The sequence below is a fragment of the Microchirus variegatus genome (genome assembly GCF_963457635.1).
Source record: "Microchirus variegatus genome assembly, chromosome: 4".
Taxonomy (NCBI): Eukaryota; Metazoa; Chordata; class Actinopteri; order Pleuronectiformes; family Soleidae; genus Microchirus; species Microchirus variegatus.
Window position 1 is genome coordinate 23570430 of NC_139805.1, and position 20348 is coordinate 23590777.

Below are 20348 nucleotides of genomic sequence, written 5' to 3' on the forward strand. Positions count from 1 at the left end.
AAAAGGTCCAGAGTGTAACTTTCTGGTGGAATTCATTTGGAAAAAGTAATGACACCGACTCTCTGAGTGTACAATCAAACGTTTTTTTTACTTTTATGTTGATATCAGGGCGGGACATACTCTTAAATGTGAATATGTTCTGCTTTCTTTACTCCATATAAGAAATAAATCATTAAAAAAAAGAGAATCAGGGGTAGTTTTTCTTTGGACTAAACATTTTCTGACATTTCCTGGATCCAAAAAAGTGCTCGATTATGAAAATAGTTGATAACAGCTGATAACTGATATCAGGAAGATGGTCAGCTCTACACAGGCGGTCGTTTTGTCCCATCATGTTTTTACAGTAGCCCACAAGGGACAAACTAAACATGTTTTGACTTTTACCAACACCAACACACCCAGCAGACACTTGCGTACTATGTCTTTAACACATAAATAAACAATCTTACAGCGTAACGGTGATGGTAAACTTGGACACCATCCACATTCCTGATCAGCTGAGGCTTAATGATTGTTTTTAAAGGTCCAGTGTGTCAAAATATACATTTAAACGTAAGACTGCAAACTACAGTGGCCTTCACGTACCAGAAAAAGAATGTCTTTGTTTGCCGAGCTGTTGTAGAAACATGTCGGCACAAGGTGGCACTCTTGTGACAGGTCCATGTCTGAAGTGCATATAGAAGGTTTATTATGAGGCGTTTTATTGTTACGCAAACAGGATTCCCAAACCATGACATTTTCTCTAAATATCAACTTAACTTCTTTCTTTTTCACAAAATGCATGCACTTTCAATGACCCAGGTCATGTTCAGGGCAATTTTCAAAAACTTTCAAGGACCTTGACATCTTTTTTTGTCTTTTAAGGACTTTCAAGGATTTCAAGGACATGTGGGAATCCTAACTAATATTATTTTTCACTGACACAAACATACACTCTTAGAAATAAGGGTTCCAAAAGGGTCCTTCTACAAGGGCTGAGGTTCTACCCGGAAACTACTCGGCACTTTTATTTCTAAGAGTGCACTAATGGGTAACACAACCCAAGATATTACACACTGGACCTTTAAGTCAAAATTTATATTTGAAACAAGGCAATTATTAAACTGCTAATGCTGCAATTTACTTATCCAATATTTTCTTTATTCTTCTACGTTGTTCGCTAGTTTAAAAGAAAGTATTAGAAAACAAGAACATAAGACTAACTTTGACTGTGTTGGACGTGGTTTTCAAAGAAATATAAAATAACTCCTCAGTGGCACAACAAGAGCTGAAGAGAAGAACGTTGATCAATATCTGCCGAACATTTGCATCTTACAAAAATGAACGCAACTGCTAGGGGAGCACAGATTGTTAGTTACTGCTACGACATGGCGACCTTACTTTAGGAATTCCTTGACAAATATTGCATCGGAAGGAATTAGTGTTTTGGCGGAGGTAAATGCTCTCTAAGGCACTTTCTACTTTACGCTAACTTTATTTCCCTTGATGTTTTCCCTTTTCACTCCGGGGACTTTCCCTCGTTATTGCTCGACATTAATGACTCCTAACGTTAAACTGCAGGTGTGAACAAGACAAAATAAAAACTAAAACATGACACCAAAGATCAGAATAAAAGACGAAGCTTTGGAAGCTGAAATGAGTTTCACATTCTCCAACACGTGAAGGCAGACATACAGACAGACAGACAGACAGACAGAGCGGGACAGGAGGTTACTGCGTCGCTGCCTGCAGCGTCGTGTAGTCAAGGTTTTTTTTTTTTGGACGCCTGAAACAGGGGTCACGAGACTTTCAAAAATAAAAGGACACAGGAGAAGACAAACAGGCCCAAAACTAAATGATTATATGGCTGTTTGAGAACGCCGACGCACTCAGAGTGATATGTTGCTATTGCATTTTCATAAAGACTCTTTTTTTTTTTGGCTCCGTCTTTTCTTATTAAAGACTACCACTAAACCACAAATCATTCTGCATTTCTACACACGCTTGTGACTAAAGAACAAAAAACAAAAAAGGTGCAATGTCTGCATTTAACTTTGGGTCTATGTATAACAGTGGAGTTAATCATCTGTCTCTCTCACACACACACACACACACACACACACACACACACAGTCTATCAATCTCATCTGAGGACCAAGGTGCAAGAACATTTTCTTTTTCCATGTATTCAGGAGATCTACACGAGGAAACCGAGACCAACTTATTCATCTAATACTGAAATGATAAAGAAAACCCACTTCCTGGTGAACTGAAAACCATAAAAAAGGTTCAAATTTGGTCCAAACACACTCTAAATCAGAAATAACGCATTTGTTTTGGCGTTTTTTTTTTCTCTCATTAGTGGATCATTTTCAGTCCAACTGTGACTACGTTTCCTTTCTTTCATGTGCAGTTTGTTCTCTGTCACTCCAGCAGGTGGCGCCAGGAGCTGCACAGTTGGAAGCTTTCGCTTTAGAAATGATCCTAATATATTCAGTCAGGTTACAATGGTTTGAAAGTGTGAGGTGTGATGTGTTGGTTATGTCCAGTCTGAAAAACTGATTTAAAAACACATGAAACTAACAAATCATTCCAGTCGTCATCATCATCATCATCATCATCACCACGTCCAATACAAATCTCTTTACTATAGCAGTAATTTGTGGTTAAAGTGGAAATATTGCTTAGGAAATGTTTGTGACACTTTGAGACGATTTGATTCCTTTTTACCTTTTGTTGAATATTCTTGTCTGGACTTTGAAATGAAACCATCTTCCCCAGAACTCTACAAAAAAAAAAAAAAAAAAAAAAAGTGCTCGTCTGCGGTGAGGATGACCCTGGAGCTGAAGGTGAAAATGAATTTTCTGCGGACCAGCACTGGGCTTCACTTTCTTCCCTCTCTCTCTGCTAACTTTACTCGCTCCCTCTCTCTCTCTCTCTTTCTCCTGTCATCTCGGTCTTGTATTAGTGAGGCAACGGGACGAGGACGTCGACGTAGTTGAGGGGGAAGAATCCCGACTGGCCGTTGAGCATGCCCTCGTACCAGTTCTCGTCGATCTGATTGGTCAGGGTGATGATGTCGCCCTCGCGGAAGCCCAGCTCGCCCTCGTTCTCCGGATCGAAGTCGTACAGCGCCTTACAGCTCGGCTGCTCTGGAGCTGAGGACACATAGCGAGAGAAAATCATTAGATATTGACTGATTAAGTCGAGCAAAATTCTGCCATTTTTGACAATAATTGGTATTGACTGATTATGTAATTAATCAGGTTATTTAAATGTACATATTTCTGTTCTCAGAAACTTTGTAAAAGCTGCAAACTCACTGAGATTTAACTTTTCAACAAAAAGATTAAATTTAACATTTACTTTACACATTATTTGTATTCTAAATGTTTAAATGCAGTACAGACACAAAACATACCATCAGTGTTTTATTTTAATAAATATTTATTTCAGCTAAGTCATTTTATGGCTTTTAGATATTATTTAAAGGTCCAGTGTGTAAGACTTAGGATAAATTATGTGTCTATTTGGCAGAAAATTAATACTAATACTAACTAATGGCATGTGTGTTGCTAGCACTAATGCTAGTGTGTTATTCAGTGCTAGCACTACTCTGCGCTATTGGACTCAGTTTGGTATAAGTATGTATTTAATGGACAAATGTTAAGTTTAAGTGAAGGCTGGTATAAGTTGCTTGCTTGAGAGATATTCAGCTGCTGTGACATCAGCATTATGATTCTAAACTCCTACTTTGAAGCTTCTGGAATCAGGATTTGGCTAGCGCCATATTGTCATTTTGCAACGCTAAGTTCACAGCTGTCATTTAAAACCGGCCTCCGATTGGGCGATAGCAGCTATCAGCGACGCTGGTGTCCACTCACATGTGCTACTTTATTGTATAAAAAAAGGAACATCATTTACAAAACTGACGTCATGTTCTACTGACCTGAAACTAGCAAATGAGACATTAAGGCTCTGTCCCAATAACTCCCCGAACCCTTAAGTTTTGCCCTAACCCTAAATTTTGCGCATTCACGTGTAGGGGGGGAGCAAGGGGGAGTGCCATTTTCCCCTTATAATCAACCTTCAAAATGTAGCAAACTAGCTAGCTCTGCTACATCTGGGTAGTTTTGTCAGTGTTTTGGATGTGTGTACTGGCGTTCACTTGAACACGAATACCCTGGACTTGTCAGATTTCAGTCACATTCGTGATATAGCGTTGACGAGGACGGAGAAAAAAACAGTGTTGACGGAGAAAAACAAACACAGCCAACGCAACAGGCAACACAACAGCTGGATCCACCGCCATTTTTCCTGAATGAAAATAGTAGCGCGCTCCACCGGTAGAATTGTCAACATGTGACGTAGGTTAGCACGTTCGTTACTTTCACTACGCTAATTTGCATGTAGTGGTGTCCCAATACCACTTCCCTCAACGAGGGGAATTTATAGTTGAGGGCACCTTAAAAACAAGGGAAAATGTTTGTTCTTTTTGTAACCAGTGAAGTCGCCCCCTGGTGGATATTCAATATATTCTCATTCCCTAGTTGGCCTCAGAAGAGACTCATATACAGCCTACATCTGCAACATGCAACTTTATAATAAAACAAACACCAGTTGACCTCACATTTGTGTGTTTGTGTAAAACTCAGCACTGCAAACAAGCTCGAGAGCGGCATCTACGGGTTTGATCTTTCACCCCCAACACCCTGATATTCTATGACGTTGATGAGGTTTCAGTATGACTGTGTGACTTCACGCACACATCAGCATCATCATCATCAGCAGCAGCAGTAGAATGAGGCTCCCAAAGCAAAACTGACCTCTTTCTCTCACCAAACAATTTTCTCATTGTATCAAGTCTTCACCACAAAGTGCCGGGTAGGCGAGAGACGAGGGAGAGAGCTGTCGTCTGTTGTTCTCTGTGTTTTACTCCCTGCTATGTTCATGTATCAGAACAGAGAAATGTTCTCTGGAAACAGCCTCTGCTATGTTTTAATGTCATGTTTTACATGTCTGACATTTTGTTTGAGGTTAAACAGTATTACTGTCAATTAACTAACAATACTGTACATATTGCTAATTAGTTGTTTCTTATATACTTTTAGCATTTAAGTTTTATTGAAAACCTGAATGTCTCTCCACCAGGGGCTCTTAGTCAGTTGATTTTAATCCACCTACCATTATTACTAAATATCTTATATGAATATACTTACACTTATATAATTTATATAAGTCAATCAATTAGAAAAAATATGAGTTTTTTAGATTTTTCAGAATTTTTCATGATTTTTTTCTGGTTTCTTTGTTCCATAGAACCAATAAATCATCATCAATAATTACATACACACAGTGTAAAAGTGTTTGTTCTCTCATATAAAATAACTGGATTACACACATTCGAACACAGATCTGTGGAGTATAGTGGGAGAATTTCAAAAGTGAAATTCAGTTCACAATAAAATAAATGGTGTGTAATAAAAAGTTGAACATCTGCTGAGCAGATTCTTTAAGAACTCAATGACCTCAACTCTGTGTTATTCAAGAAACGGCTTTAATACTCAAAACGGACCCTGATCATGACCGATATCTACCAAATATATTTTAATATCTAGATTTAATTCAAGCACCAGCAGCTACGTGTGTCACAATATAAGTGTTACTGAACTACAGAACTTAATCTAATTTACACAACAATAATACAAATTCTGAAACTAATAATAGTTACTTTTCTTTAAAGATATAATTGTTTTCCTTATATATATAAGTTGTGCTTACGATGTGATACACGGTCCACAATACCAATAATATCGCAATACGACGATTATGTGATAATCAATATATTGAAATACAGTCATACAGTAATAAGTCACGATATCTGTCTGTTTTAGTAATGCTTTTTAAAAGTGCAGAATTTCTCCATTTATTCACAACATATATGTGAATAATATATATTATTCACATATATGTTGTGAATATGTGAATAATATATTCACAACATATATTATTCACATATATGTGAATAATATAAAGTATATAATCATACGTATTGAACATAGAGCATCTCTTATCGTAGCTTTCTACGCCATTATCCCACTGTAAACTCCCTCTTCTTCGGCCAGGTAACTTTCACCCAAGTAAAATTAAATTTAAGGGACAGGAAATGACATCAGCTACAGAGGCTACTGTCGTATATAACATTTATCCACTGGACAGATAAATCCTCTGAGGCTGGAAGTTTGTGTAGAACTCTGTGATGCACTGTGCAGCCAAGGATAGAACTTCCGGTTGTTTTACCTACAAAGTGGAGCTCCGTGAGACAACAATTCCAGGAATTTAGCGCAGTGTGACGTCCCAATGAGTGCGGAAGTCAACATTGCGTGTTTTATCTCCTGTACTTAGACTGAGGAGGACCACAAAAACATGAGTGAGTCATCTTTTCACAATTTTATCAACTGATAGGACCTCCAGAGTGCCAAATATAAGTATTAAAATTATTAAAAAGTTGATTTTGCATAATATGGGACCTGTAAAGCATCTTATGGTCTTACTTTAAATATTTGCCTGTCCCAGGAAGGACAACGATATATATCACTGAATTAATCATTTTGACATACCCCTAATATTTACTGTGTTATAGATTTAAAGCAAGGATGATGATGACAATGGATGAGAACAATAAAATAAAGTGGAACATTTATATACTGCAATTGTCAATTGGCATAAAACAGAACAATCAAAATATCAGAATTAAATTGCACCCTTTGTGATTTAGAATTGTAAAACGCACTATTAATTTTAAATATTAGATATAATGAGTCAATAACATAACAGTATAAAAGGTTTCACATTGAAGACATAGTATAGTTAAATAATTAGGGAGCACTACTTCTGTAAAGGAGATAACGCGAGTTTCTCAAACTTTACATTAGCGACTGTTTTTTGTTGTTTTACAGTGTGTGAAGTAACCACATCTTGTGAACCATGGCAACTCTGCGTTAGATTTAAGCATCTACAGGACAGGAAGTGGATTTCACACACACAACCGCACACAATGCTGTTAAACTGCACATGCATAATTAACAACCAATTACTTGGCTGCGCCGAGTGAGACGCAACTCGTGTCACACTTCAAACGTTTTACACCAGAAGCTGCACAAACACGGAGCCACTTCAACGGAGCCACAAATCGAGCTGTGACTGTGACAGAGGGGACAAAGAAGAAAAACAAAAAAGGCCCCCCACACACACACACACACAATCTGTGACTCACACAATCCGGGTTTCCGAAAAGACAATGTGGCCAAGTGAAAAGACGACTCTGATGATGTCACAGGAAAGAGGAACAAGGTCAGCTGGAGAGAGGCCGTTGAGATGACAGGACATGACACACACAGATGCTCCCACACACACATACGCACGCACGTTTGGAATTGCTTACCTTAATAATATTGAATTTTAGACACTGCATTTTTAATTGTATTGGACTCACTTCTCATTTTTACCATGTATTAAGTTGTTTAAACTGATATACACATTTAAATAATTTGTTTTTAGGTGTGCATCAGCTGTTTCTAACCTGAGTTAAACGAGGGCGGAGGGGCCATCGAGGTCGAGTATCCGCCGTTTGAATGGTTGTTGTCAAAGTCGTAGATAGGTTTGGGTTTAGGTGTGTATTCACGTCTCGGTCGAGTCTGAGCGTCGCTCATCCTGTTCAGGAAAAAATCAATCAATGGACAATTACATTCTTGAACACACGCTACATAAAAAGCAGGCAGAGGGTATTGTACGTTGCTATCTGTGTGTTATGTTGTTGTTACGGCACCTTTCTCTGAGTTTGTCAGAAAGCTCCTCCAGCACCTGCACAGCCTGTCTGTGGTACTGCAGCTGAGACTCCACCAGAGAGGAGAGCTGGCTCACCTGCTCGATCTTCACACACGGAAAACATCACATTTTTAAGATGAATCAGGCTTAAGTTACTGTATTTTACAATTTAAAAAATAACTACAAAGGACAATCACTTCCATATTATGGCCAATACAGACCAAATATCACAATACGGACATATCCTGCATCTTGAAGAGATATTATGGTGATGATGAAGTGTAGGTAATAAATACAAGCTTCATGACGATCAGGTTTATTGCAGAGTTGTTATTTTAAGACTGTGCAGGTTTTTAGCTCGTCGTACCAGTTGTAATAAAGCGGTTTTGTAGCTCCTAGCTAGAGGTGTGTTCGCCTGCGCTGACTTGGAAGACAAACAAACGCTCTAACTCTCTAACAGCTACAACCAAACAGAGATTAAATGTTAAACCCGTTCAGTCGCAGCTGTAGAAAGACACATTCATCATCAGTGTCAGTGTTATTTGTACTCATCGGGTGTGTTTTCTCAAGTGTACAGTAACTACAGCTGTATGTTTGTCCTATAGGTGTACAATGGGCAGCAGCCTTTCAGAGTAAAGGCTCAGGCAGACGATCCACATTTTTATTCTTTGGATTAGAATTAGTTTTAAGACATTACCAAGGAACGCCTGGCTTTGGGATGTTGTTACAACTCAAAAAGGGACTGGTCTTCAAATTCTGCCTAAACAGTAACACACAAAGAAAAAATAACCAACTCCTCACATCGTTCTCCAACAGGTTGTACATGCTGTTCTCGGCCACGTCCTTTGACTCGTGAAACTTCTCCAGAGCCTGTCGGAGCTCCTCGTCTGGGATCTTGCCCTGACGCTTTTTCTTGTAGTCATAGTCCAGTCTGCGGCCTTCAAGCTTCTTGAGGTGATGCTGAGGAACATCAGAGCAGATTTAGATGTAGTTTTGTTTTTTTTTGTGATGTAGAACGTGAACATTAAACAACAATAATATCAAATAATGTGAACATTACCTTCCACATGCATCTAACCTCCATCACCAGAAATTTGTTAGGTATCTTTTAACCGTGAAATCATTTAATCACATACACTGACACAGCGTTTATTTTCCCATCATAAATTGGATCAAAACACACTTTATAGTAGATACCTGTATCTCTCTGAGGTCCTTGTCACTGAGTCCTTGCAACGGATCAATGAAGTTCTGCTTGACGTCGATATCAAGAGAGTCTTTGACTTCTGCTAATCTCTTCATGGACTCTCCCACGTCTACCAACGCTCCGCCTAAACCACAACAGACATTGACGAATAGCTCAGTGACATAAATAGTAATATTACAATAATCGAAGACAGCACTGCAACAATCAGAAATAGTCCAAAAAGAATTCCTTAGGCAACACTTCTGCTGGAATCTGGGGATGGGAACTTTAAGTGCAATAATTACAAACACCAAGAATTTACTACTCGAAACCACAACACACACATCTTACCAAAGCTCGTCTCTTCACCCAGTTCCCGTCCATACTTGGTCATACACTCTCCGAGCAGCCCTTCTGCCTGAGGATAACCTGGGTTCTTCACCTGACCACGAATCTTAGACATGGTGTTCAACATGGACAGTTTGGCCCGAGACGCTGAGGGACGGAGTTGAAACAAACAAAAAAAATGTTATCAACCTAAATTAAACCATTTAAAATGTGTATTCGTACAGGTAGGCTCTCACCAGGGTTGGGCTGAAGGTATTCTGACGTTTTGGAGATGACCTCCACTACTGCTTTATTGGTCACATCTACTTTCTACAAAAACACAACAAGCAAACACACATACATCACAAGAGTAACTAGGCACAGCGCTAAAACAAAAACAAGCAGCAAACACATCATCTGGCCTTTAAGCTTTTGGTTACTTCCAAAATATCTGTTCATAGGATTGCATGATGCATGATTAAGATCCTAAATCTGGTTGTTTTGTGGGTCAAAATGTTACCATATCAGAGGATTAAAACCGATTTCAGGCATGCACTGAAGTCTGGAAAAATTCAAGAGATGTAGGTGAGAATGTGCATATTTTGTGACAATGTAAGAGTTCTTATATCTTGTTAATTTAATTAAATAGTATTTTTGCTCCCAGCTGACTGGAAAATGTCCAAGTGAGCCAACGGGAGAATTAAGCATGAAACAATTACTCGATTCATCAATTATTAATCAATTACTAAATGAATCATCAACTATTTTGATAATCAATTAAAAGTACTCATAATTTTTTATCTTTTTAAATGTGAACTATTACTGGTTTCTTTGCTCCGTCTAGCAAAGTCATCATTAAAACTGAATCATTCTGGTTGTGTGGACAAAACAAGACAGGACATTTGAGAACATCATCATTTCCAGGTTTGACAAACACTGATCAACAAATTCATCGATTATGAAAATAATGGTTGGTGCAGCCCTAAAACTTCACAGAGAGAATGTTCTCCCTCCAACTTGCTGAATGGTCTGTTGCGAATGTGTCTGAAGACAATCTCCTGCTGTGTTCTTTATTACAGAAGTGACAAACTCCACAAAATGTCCCTAACTCAATTTTCCAGACATTCTCTGAAGTTGCTGAAGTGTTTGTTGTTAATTAAACCATGAAGGAAGTGATTCTGTTGAATCCACTGCTTGGAATGCTTCACAAAAAATTCTTCCACTAACAGAAAATATAAATATAACAATATAAAAAAACCTATGCAGTATGTTTGTGTACTGTAAAGAGAAAACAGAGATGATTCTTTTTTAAGACCACAGAGAGATGCCTGTCTTACCCGTTCCAAATCTCTGAAGTCATCATCTAGTTTAGTTCCTTCTGCACCACCGACTTTCTCACTTACCATCTACAGGGAGGGAGGGAGAGAGAGAGAGATAGAAAAAAGGAGTGTGATAGAGGAGGGGAAATTAATTAATGTCACTCATGTGGTTCCTGTCTGAAGAGGAATCAGGACTCAGCTTTAGAAAATACAATAATGGACACATCTTTGGGGAAAATGTGTGGAATGCAGTGGACAACATGTCCTGTGTCGTGTAAGGTCTCCCTCAGGTGAAAGAGCAGGAGTTCAGAACAACAGCACAACACAGGAAATCAATCAGTGTTACACAATGTCTCTGGTTTACACTTAGCAGGATGAAGAAACTCAAGCAAACTCAATTATCTCTACTTCAGTAAAGACAATATGCTACAAGTTAAGTCGACTACAAAAATGTTGATTGAAAGCACATGGATTTCTGCAAGCGAGACTCTGAGCTGATGTTTTTTTTGACCACAGACAAAAGCCTGAGAAGTGGAAAACAGTCCATTTCCTGTTCATGTACAATACAAATAGTGATGTATACACTTCTCTTGGCAGATTCCTTGAATTATGACACGAGTCCATGCTTTTCAGAGACGCAATGTCAGTAACAGAGATGTAAAGTAGAGCACAGCGTGCAATTTTTCAGCTCAAACTCAATCAGAGTGGGTGTTGAGTGGGTGATCCTGACAGGCAGTATGTTTTTGTGTATAAATCCAATCCGTTTTTGATGCAGTTAGCGTGAGCTGAGTTTGTGTTACCCTGTCACTGACTCAAGGGATGCACGATATTGGAATTTTTGCCTTTGCCCACCTGCAGACGTTATTTAGTCTCTTCTGTAGCTAGGCTTACTGGGTTTATATGGGTCCCATCAGGGTTAGGTCAGATATCCACAATTGCTATAAATTAAATGTGTTTTTGACAAACCTATTCTCATCCAACACTAAGATAATGCAAATCACACACAACAACAAGGCTTGGCTGCAGAGTAAATTGCAGACCTGGCTCTGCGAAGACAAAAGCAAAGCACAGTGACTAATGTGTGCCTTTCCAGGGTTTGTGTGCCATGATACCAATGAAAATGAGTCACACTAACTAACTGTGTAGTACTGAAACTTCAGTTACTCCAGAACCATGTTGTTGTGACTCTGTCTTCCTCTTGTACATTTGAAGGGAAGCTGTAACAAACCGAGTAGTTAATCATTAATTATTTCTCCCTGAAGTAGAAGAGAAAAGAAAAAGCATGCCGAGCTGTCTAGACAGCTAACAGAAGGCCACAACTGAGACCCTGACAGATTAAAGAACGTAAATAATTGAAAGTCCCATTTTATAAGGACATGACAGTTACTGAGATTCTTCACACAGGTTAAATGTATGTTATATAGTTTGGTTCAACACTGACACTGCTGCAGATCAACAACGCAATCTCTTCAAATTGGTTATTTGCCATAACTAGTCCTTGTTTCAGAGAATAAGATGCCATTTTTGCATTTTCTATTCTTGTGCTAAATTCTCACCACCACATTTAGAACTTTTTAGCTCATCGTGTGCCATTCACACCCTTCTACGGAAATGCTGGAAACATTGCTGGCTCCGTTTAATTTAAGCCTGCTACGGATTATGCAATGTCAGCAATCTTCTGTCAAGAATCCTTACAAAGCACGCCATACAAAAACTCTGGGGCTCAATTTAGTCCCGACGTTTGAGAATAACGACAGTTAGCCCGTATTGGCCTTCCGATTGTGTCTTATCAATCGCAGGACGACCTTCGGCTGTGAACAGAAAACGCTGTTGATGGTTACGTTCAGTTTTAACTCATAAAAGAAGTCACCGCACTCACTTTTCAGCATTGTTGTTTCATGTTATTCACATTTTCTGAAACTAAGCAAATCTGACCAGGAAATTTCCCAGACATATACATCAGTATAGATGCAAGAAGGGCCCTTTGCACAGCAGCCGTTTTGAAAGCTCAAAGTAGGGAAATCAAAGGTGTGTGCATCATAAAAAATAATTAGCTTCCTGAGTTTCAGTGGACATGCTTGTTTACCGTCACTCTCCTTACACATGAACCAAACAGAGCCAGCAAGATCAGTATCACCTGTATGTTTGCTGCTAAAACATGTCAAAATGGCTGCTGTGTTGAGGGCCCATCAATTCTGAGACAAAGCTGAAATATGTGTGTGGATGCAGATGATAATTCACCCATTTGTGACAGAGCAACACGAAGAGTATGAGTCAATTCCTACATGATTCAAACTGCTGGAGATTTTGTGATTACTAGAAATGGCAGGACTGACTGGGTCTGTGGTTGACGTCAAGTTTCATATCAGTACACAAATGAAAAGTGAAACAAATAGAAACAACTGAGCTGTATTTTTATCAGTATCTAAAAGTTATATTGACTCTCTGTTGTATGTGGAAAGCACATGACAGGGGGCCTTGGGGGATTTGGGTCACAAGTCAAAGATACAGTCCTACTCCTTGTCCTTATCCTACTCAACATTTGATGCAGTATTTTCAAGGACAGTTAAGACTGCAAGACTCCTAAATTGTTGCTATGTTTTTCTTGGCACACACTAATCAGTCTTAAAGCACTTCGGGGTGAAGGGTATTTAATTTAATCCAGAATGAAGTGTCTCCCATTTTGAAACAAGCCCCTGCACTCGAGATTTAAATCCTCTTGAGCACATTAAAAAAAAAACTGAATTATGACAACTAATCTGTTACCCCTTCCAAAACACTTTTAATTTTAAAAGAGACAAATCAGATCAAATTGTCTGCGATGTGCAACATTTTGTTGACATGTACACAGGCTCCACAGAACACAGCTCAAAGGGTTATCATCAGGAAGTTTTGGTATAAACAAAGCATAGAAGCAAGACACACAGAGATCAGTCTACAGCAGGTGTCTTTTTCATTATAATGACACAGAATTAGTTAAATGACAGTGCACTGGGCACAAAACATGGTTCCCAGATCTTCGTTTTACACGAACAGAACAAGAACAAGCGAGTAACAAGAAAAAAAGCAAAAGTAGATTTAGATTTTCTTTAACACTTAAAGAAAGAAAAATAGCCGCTCAGCATTAGTATGATTTTTGGTATGAGGAAACACTAAGTAATAGTTAGACTTGAAAAATACTAGGTCAAAGTTGTTTCCTAGTATTTTTCAGAGCTTTTCAAGAGCTCTGTAGGTCACCAGTTTATGCATAAACCAAATGCCAAAAGGAAACGATGTTACTGTGATCATCGGTCACGGAAAGTAAAAGGTGACGACAATTACATTAATAAAGACTTTTAGCAACAAGTCAGGTCAAAAGTCTACTATCAGTCTGTAATTTTATTCATAATTCTTATAAATTTTTTGGGGGGCTAAACCAGAAAAATGTAACACCTTCTAATCAAAGTATTTTGTAAATCAAAGAATGTGATGCTGCTATAAAGAATAACAAAGGTCGAGTACAAAAAAACAATATGGAAAACACCTTTGAAAGTCACAACATCTCACAGCAGATATCAAATGTCTTCTTTTCAATCCTAAGTGACCTAATTAGCTGCATCAGTGACATGCTACCTGCTGCCTACAGCCAAAACAGGGATTACTTTTTATTGTAAAGCGATTATTCCTAGGAGCTGGCCTAATCTTCAGTGAACGCTGCACTGAAGTCTAATCATCTTTTTTTAATCAGCATATCTCTAAACTAATCCTTCCTGACTGAAGTATTTTAAGGCACATAAACAATAGTTAACGTTTGTCCAGACAGATTTATTGGGAGGCTTGTACGAAGATGCTCGACTTTGTTCCATCAATATTAAGAAAAATCAATACAATTACCTATTTTTGTAGACTTTAACTTCCTACAAATGTAAATAGTTGATGCATTTTATGCATATCAATAAAACTGTGAAAAGAACGATAAAACCATAACCTCTGGCTATGACAATTATGTTGTGGCTACACGGTTTTACTGACTGTAGGTAGCAGGAATTTAACATCTCTGATGCAACCGTTTGTTGTTGTTGGAGCTTATGTTTAAGAAGAGCATAATAACTTTATTAATAGCATTTATTTTCCTTTCAATTTGAAACACACAAACATGTTAGGGAAGGAGAGAAAGTAGAAGGGGGGAAAAACAAGGAAGTGTGAAACACAGGCACACATTTCTACTGCCAATGTCCTGCATTACTCCAGTGAAAACAATCTCAGCTATGTCAAGAGTTATTTACTCTTATGGAGTTTTGGCAAGAAAATCAGCTGCATTGCAGTCAAAGGGAAAGCACTCTGCACTCCTCCTCTGCATCACTCGTCCTCAGAGTCAGTTCTCATGCACACATATCCATTTAATCTTCCACGATAACCTTTGCCGTTTTCTATTAGTTTTCACAACATTCAGTACCAACAGTGCAAAACATGACAGCTTGCAAAATAGAGTTTATTTTCCCTTGCAAGCAAACCAAGAGGGACCTGAGTGTGTTCCTGTCAGGAAGCTGGGGCAGAAACCAAATGTCTTTCCTGCTTAGATCAGCAGGGGTAGGAAGAAAAGAGACTGAAAAAAACCTTTTTGGACTCTCCCCACCCATGACTGCGAGGGGCTGGCTTTAAGTAAAAAACATCAGCTCTACACTGGAAATGATTCGTATGTGTTCTAAAAGGTTTTCTGTACATTTCCTGGCTGTTTCCTGGCAAGACTGTTCTATGAGTCCTTGAATTGCCCCCCAGAGACAATTAAGTCAATATCTTTGATTTATCCTTACATTAAATAAACAGATTGATATTTTGATGTTTTTTGGAGGATTGTATTACTGTTTGTGGTTTTCATATAATTCCCTGGGGGTCATTTCAACACATTTACTTTATTTTCATACTGTTTGCATGTGGTTTGCATGTGAACAGCTTGAAACTATATTAATAAAACTGTAAATATTGACCCGAAACGCTTTGATATTCCAAATCAAATCACAATATTTGTAAAAATAATAATAATGAAAAATAATAAAAATGCAATGTAATGCTTTCCCTAAATTATTGTGGTAAGTGAGGATTTCTAATGCAAATCTATTCTGTTTTGACTTAAGAACTGCTGATTGTTGATTAAATATTGACTTGTCTTTCTTTAACAGAGACAAACATCTGGACAACAGCTGCATGACTAAAATCCCTGCTGTTTACATTTCAGTGCATCAGCTATCCCACATATTTTCATATTAGCTCAGTTTACAACACTGGCATGCTATTCCTTTTCGATTCTCTTTTACTAACTCACCAGGACTGTCCCTGAGGCGCTGATACCGAGTTAATGTTTACCATAGAATGTGTGCTTATGGGATCTGTAGGTGCTTTTCTTTGAGAAATATCACAAAGCACTAACACGTCAAACAGCTGTGTATGTTTGCAGCAGGATAATGTATCTGAGCATTATATACATAGTAAGTTTACTTCAACATTCGTAAACGCTGAAAATCACGACCGAAAATACCCAACTTTAACGCTAGCTGTGAAGAAAAAGACACACAACGAGCGAAGAATAACATTATTATTGTACACACTGACACGGTGGATATATAAAGTCCGGTTCGTGTACTTGTAACACAATAACAACCATATTAACACAGCCTTTATCAACAATAGCCAGACACAAACCGTTAGCTTCTAGTGCTAAAACCAAGCTAGCTGCTAACGGTGCATGACAGTTGCTAGCTAGGAGAAAAGTTTCACTAACCTGGCTGGCTTTATAAAACTGCTTCTTCAAGCCCGCTACGGACATCTTGAACCCCGGCTTTTCTTCGAAGTTGTAAAACTAGGTCACGAGCAGAACTTCAGTGAGCGCTACAGTTTGTTATAGAGAAGGGGGCCAGTGCACAAGTGTTCAGGACTGCACACACACACATACACATACACATACACACACACACATACACACACAGCCGCCACCGCCGTCACTGTCGGGACACGCCAACTGACCACGTCCACGTCGCGGGTGAATCTATCTCCCCCACTTTGTCTGTCTGTCTGTCTGTCCGTCACCGAGGGGAAAACTGTGCAAAAAACAGCGTAACAACCTCCACAATCTAGAACAGTGTCAACTACAGTGAAGTGAGTATAAAAACAGCCTGGGAAACAGTAACACTGAGGAGCAGCAAAATCTGTAGCAACCCTCCCTGAAAAAAACCCGACAAGTTTACACAGCAGCCTCTGTGGTGAGTGCACACCGCCCCCTGCTGGATGGAACAGGTACACACCCTCCTGCTTTATCTTCTGTTACATCAGAAGGAGCTTTATAAATAGTGAGGGGTAAACTTTTTGTTGAAAATAATATCAACTGAATATGACTGAATCAACTAAAATCTGCACTTTGTTGATTTACTTGGATCTTATTTCTTTATTCCTGAGTGTTATTTAATTTTCCGAGGGGCCAAATGTTACGCCTCCAATTTCTGCACAGGGATTAATGGAAGTATTCTGATTTGGATTATTTATTTATTAATAGCCCACATTCACTAATGTGTCAGTGTGTCATCTTCAAGGAAGGACAGCTGTGCCATACAGTTACTGTATTTAATGATGACATATGATGATAAATCTAATTATAGGAAAGTATTACACTGTTTACTGTAATATGCAATAGAAAATAATAATTATAACCAAGTTGCTTAAAAATGTTGGACACATCATTTTAATTTTTTTTAATCAATTTGGTAATTATTAAGTATTATTATTATTAAGGATTTTTGTTATAGTTGAATTATTTCTATTGGCTTCTTCTGAGGTTTGTGTGTTAAATACATGACATAAAAACATTAATGTTACTATATAATGAAAATAATAACTGAAAAACATTCTAATAAAAAAGCATCACCATTTTCTTCATTGTAAAAGGACTTTTATTACATTCTTAAATCCACATATTGTATCACCATTTGTGCAATAACACCTGACTGTGTTAAAACCTCTCGAGCTTTATATCCATGACATATCATAAATTATTTCTTATTAAAATCTATATCGATTTAATAATAATAACAATCTTTAAAATAAAGTGAAAATATTATAAACAGAAGGATCATGACAAAAGAGAAACTTTTTAGAGAGATCTTCAAAAACGCTCTTTTAAAAAAAAAAAAAGAATAAAAAAAAAGAAAAGAAAAATTACATCTCTCCAAGAAAATGACACTAAAACGATGAGCAGAACAAAACAAACAGGTACACGTAAGGATAAAATTAGGAAACATGAACATCACGACAAAACCAACACAAGATTCAGCGATTATAATCCATTTTTATACTTGTTTTTTCTTCTTTTTTTCCTCCAAATATCCTATTGCATCTATTACTCCAACATGGGAAAAGTCTTAATAGTGATAGACAGGGGGGGGATCTTTGATACTTCTGTAATCAGACATTCACAAGAACATGTACTGTACACAGTGATCAAGGTTTTAAGGTCTTTTATGTTGGTGTGAGGTGTCTCTTACGAGCTAGACTGACTGCAGACACCGTAGGACAGAGAGCCCAGCTATCTCCCTGAGGAACGCTAAATGGAAAAGTGCGTGCAGATCTTCATCGCTGCCCCCCCGGACACGTGTTTAGACCTGCACCGGTGATTAGAACATACGCCGAGTCTCCTGAAATCAGCGCAGTCTTAACATTCTTTGACCCGGCACGAAAAGTATTGCACTTTTGTTAGACTGCGAGTGTCGCTGGCTGTGTATTTTGGTACATTAATTCTCCCCGAGCAACATCACTTTTTTTGTCTGTGCTGCAAGGTCAAATCTGCTTGGAGTGCTTTGTGAAAGATAGGAGCTTGAAAGGGCCCCGACACACTCGGAGCAATGGGAAAGACTTTATTGCACAATCCCACAATGCCACTATTTTATGAGATCACTTTGTGTGTGTGTGTATGACGGAAAGCACTGTCCCAGCAGTGCAAGGCAAACCAGGCTGGAATATCAAATAAAGCTTGACATTCAACAAACGGTCACTGTGATTGTCTTTAAAAATGATTAACAGCAGTGTTTCTTTTTTTAAATATTAAAACTCTCTCTTTTTTCATAGCTTCTTAGGTATGAGAGTAGTCCATGTAGTTTGACAGAAACATGGTACACAAATACAACTGTATCTTATCTATGTAGGTTTCCTTGAAAAGCAGATCCGAGATATTTTGCTCATCTAATTTCATCTCTAATTTAATTTCTATTTTTCTGCATGAATGCAGAAATACTAACTCAGGGGGGTAGCTGATGGCTCTGTGCCGTGTAGTGTTTGAGGAGGGTGAGGTAGTCCGGGAGCGGGGGGAACAAGGAACAGAGGATTAATTTCACCAATCACAAACGTCTTGGCCGCATGTAGCGGCACATAATCTGCGTGACCCCCCAAAGCAGTGAAAGCTGAGCGTAGTAGCGGAGTGCGATGCCCGTCCACTCCCTCTTCTTCAAGCATGTATTTAAATGTCCTTTTTTCTTCTTCTCAGCTTTGACTCCGTCTCATTGAGACAATGTCCGAGGGTTTTTTTTGCCGATGAAACTTGTCTTTGTGGCTGTACGTGGGTTCGGGGCGTGACAGTTCTCAACACCTTGTTCATACAGCTTTGTCAGCAGTGGGCATATTCTAGCATTTTTGACTGGTTCATTTTCACAGATGGCAGTCTTGCGAACCCGTAAAAAAAAAAAAAAATCTTGTGCCGAGAGTTCATTTTGGATTCTACCGTGGACTCCTAAGTGCTCGTTATCGTCCGTAATACTAGATTTTCTTCTGCGTGACAATCGTTCCATCCCAGTACCCCAAAGTACAGGCAGGCAGTTTCTGTTTAAGAGACCTGAGCTTGACATGACTCCTCCTCTCCCTTAAATCTGCATGAATTCACAACTGTTCTTATTTTACACGATTATATAGGTGTTAAATATATAGGAATATCTGAAAATACATTGACAACACCTCTGTGTTTCTTTCTCTTTCTCGAAGTGGCATTTGCAAAGGGAAAAAGGGTTTTGGGATTGAGGTCATTGATTGCATTAGAAAAATAAAGAGCTCACATCAACGTGTGAAGGTGTATACTTGTAAAAATACCTACAAAGATCAGCATAAGTGCTATGTCTTGCGCTCTGTGTGCAATGGCAGCAGACACCAAATGTTTGCTTAGTCACACAGTTTAAAAAAGAAAAGAAAAAATCTCTCTGCATGTGAGTTTGATCATGGTCCCTTTAAACAGTTTGTTCTTGTGTCACAAAACTGCAAAAAATATGGGCACTACCAAAAAAGAACATACAGAAAAAGAAAAAGCTGACAAGTGACAGGTCAGTTACTGAGAACCTCCACAAGGTGGGTTGAGGATTTTAAATATGTACATTCTATGTGGAGTCTCAGGCTGTGCTGAACAGTAAAGGGAAACGTGGGTACATTCAACAAGAGTTTTAAAAGAAAGTGTCATTAAAGTGAGCTCTACGTTAGAAAGGAATTCAATTTGATGAGAGGTTTCCAGAATACAAATGTAGACTGCCCATTTAAACATTTCTTCAACCTCCTTAAAAAAAAAAACAGAGGAGGTAACATGCACTGAGTACCCAGCAGCACGTCTTGTCGTGCTGCAGGTGAAGGGACTGGCCTGCAGGGGCAGTGCATGCTCCTCCACAGCTTTGGGATGTGAGAGGAGCGTGACCTGAAGTGTAGCGTGCAGG

General features: G+C 38.6%; 1 protein-coding gene across 1 annotated transcript; it reads right to left on the minus strand.

Annotated features, from left to right (window-relative positions):
• Window positions 1-2532: 2532 nt before the first annotated feature.
• sh3gl1b (SH3-domain GRB2-like 1b) lies at window positions 2533-16447 on the minus strand. Its single transcript, XM_083887926.1, has 10 exons — window positions 16397-16447; window positions 10657-10725; window positions 9577-9649; window positions 9344-9487; window positions 9004-9137; window positions 8608-8766; window positions 7808-7911; window positions 7562-7692; window positions 7256-7303; window positions 2533-3137 (listed from the first exon to the last, which is right to left on the minus strand). The coding sequence occupies exons 1-10, from the start codon at window positions 16439-16441 to the stop codon at window positions 2944-2946; spliced, it is 1101 nt and encodes a 366-aa protein (XP_083744052.1). The 5' UTR covers window positions 16442-16447; the 3' UTR covers window positions 2533-2943.
• Window positions 16448-20348: the final 3901 nt, after the last annotated feature.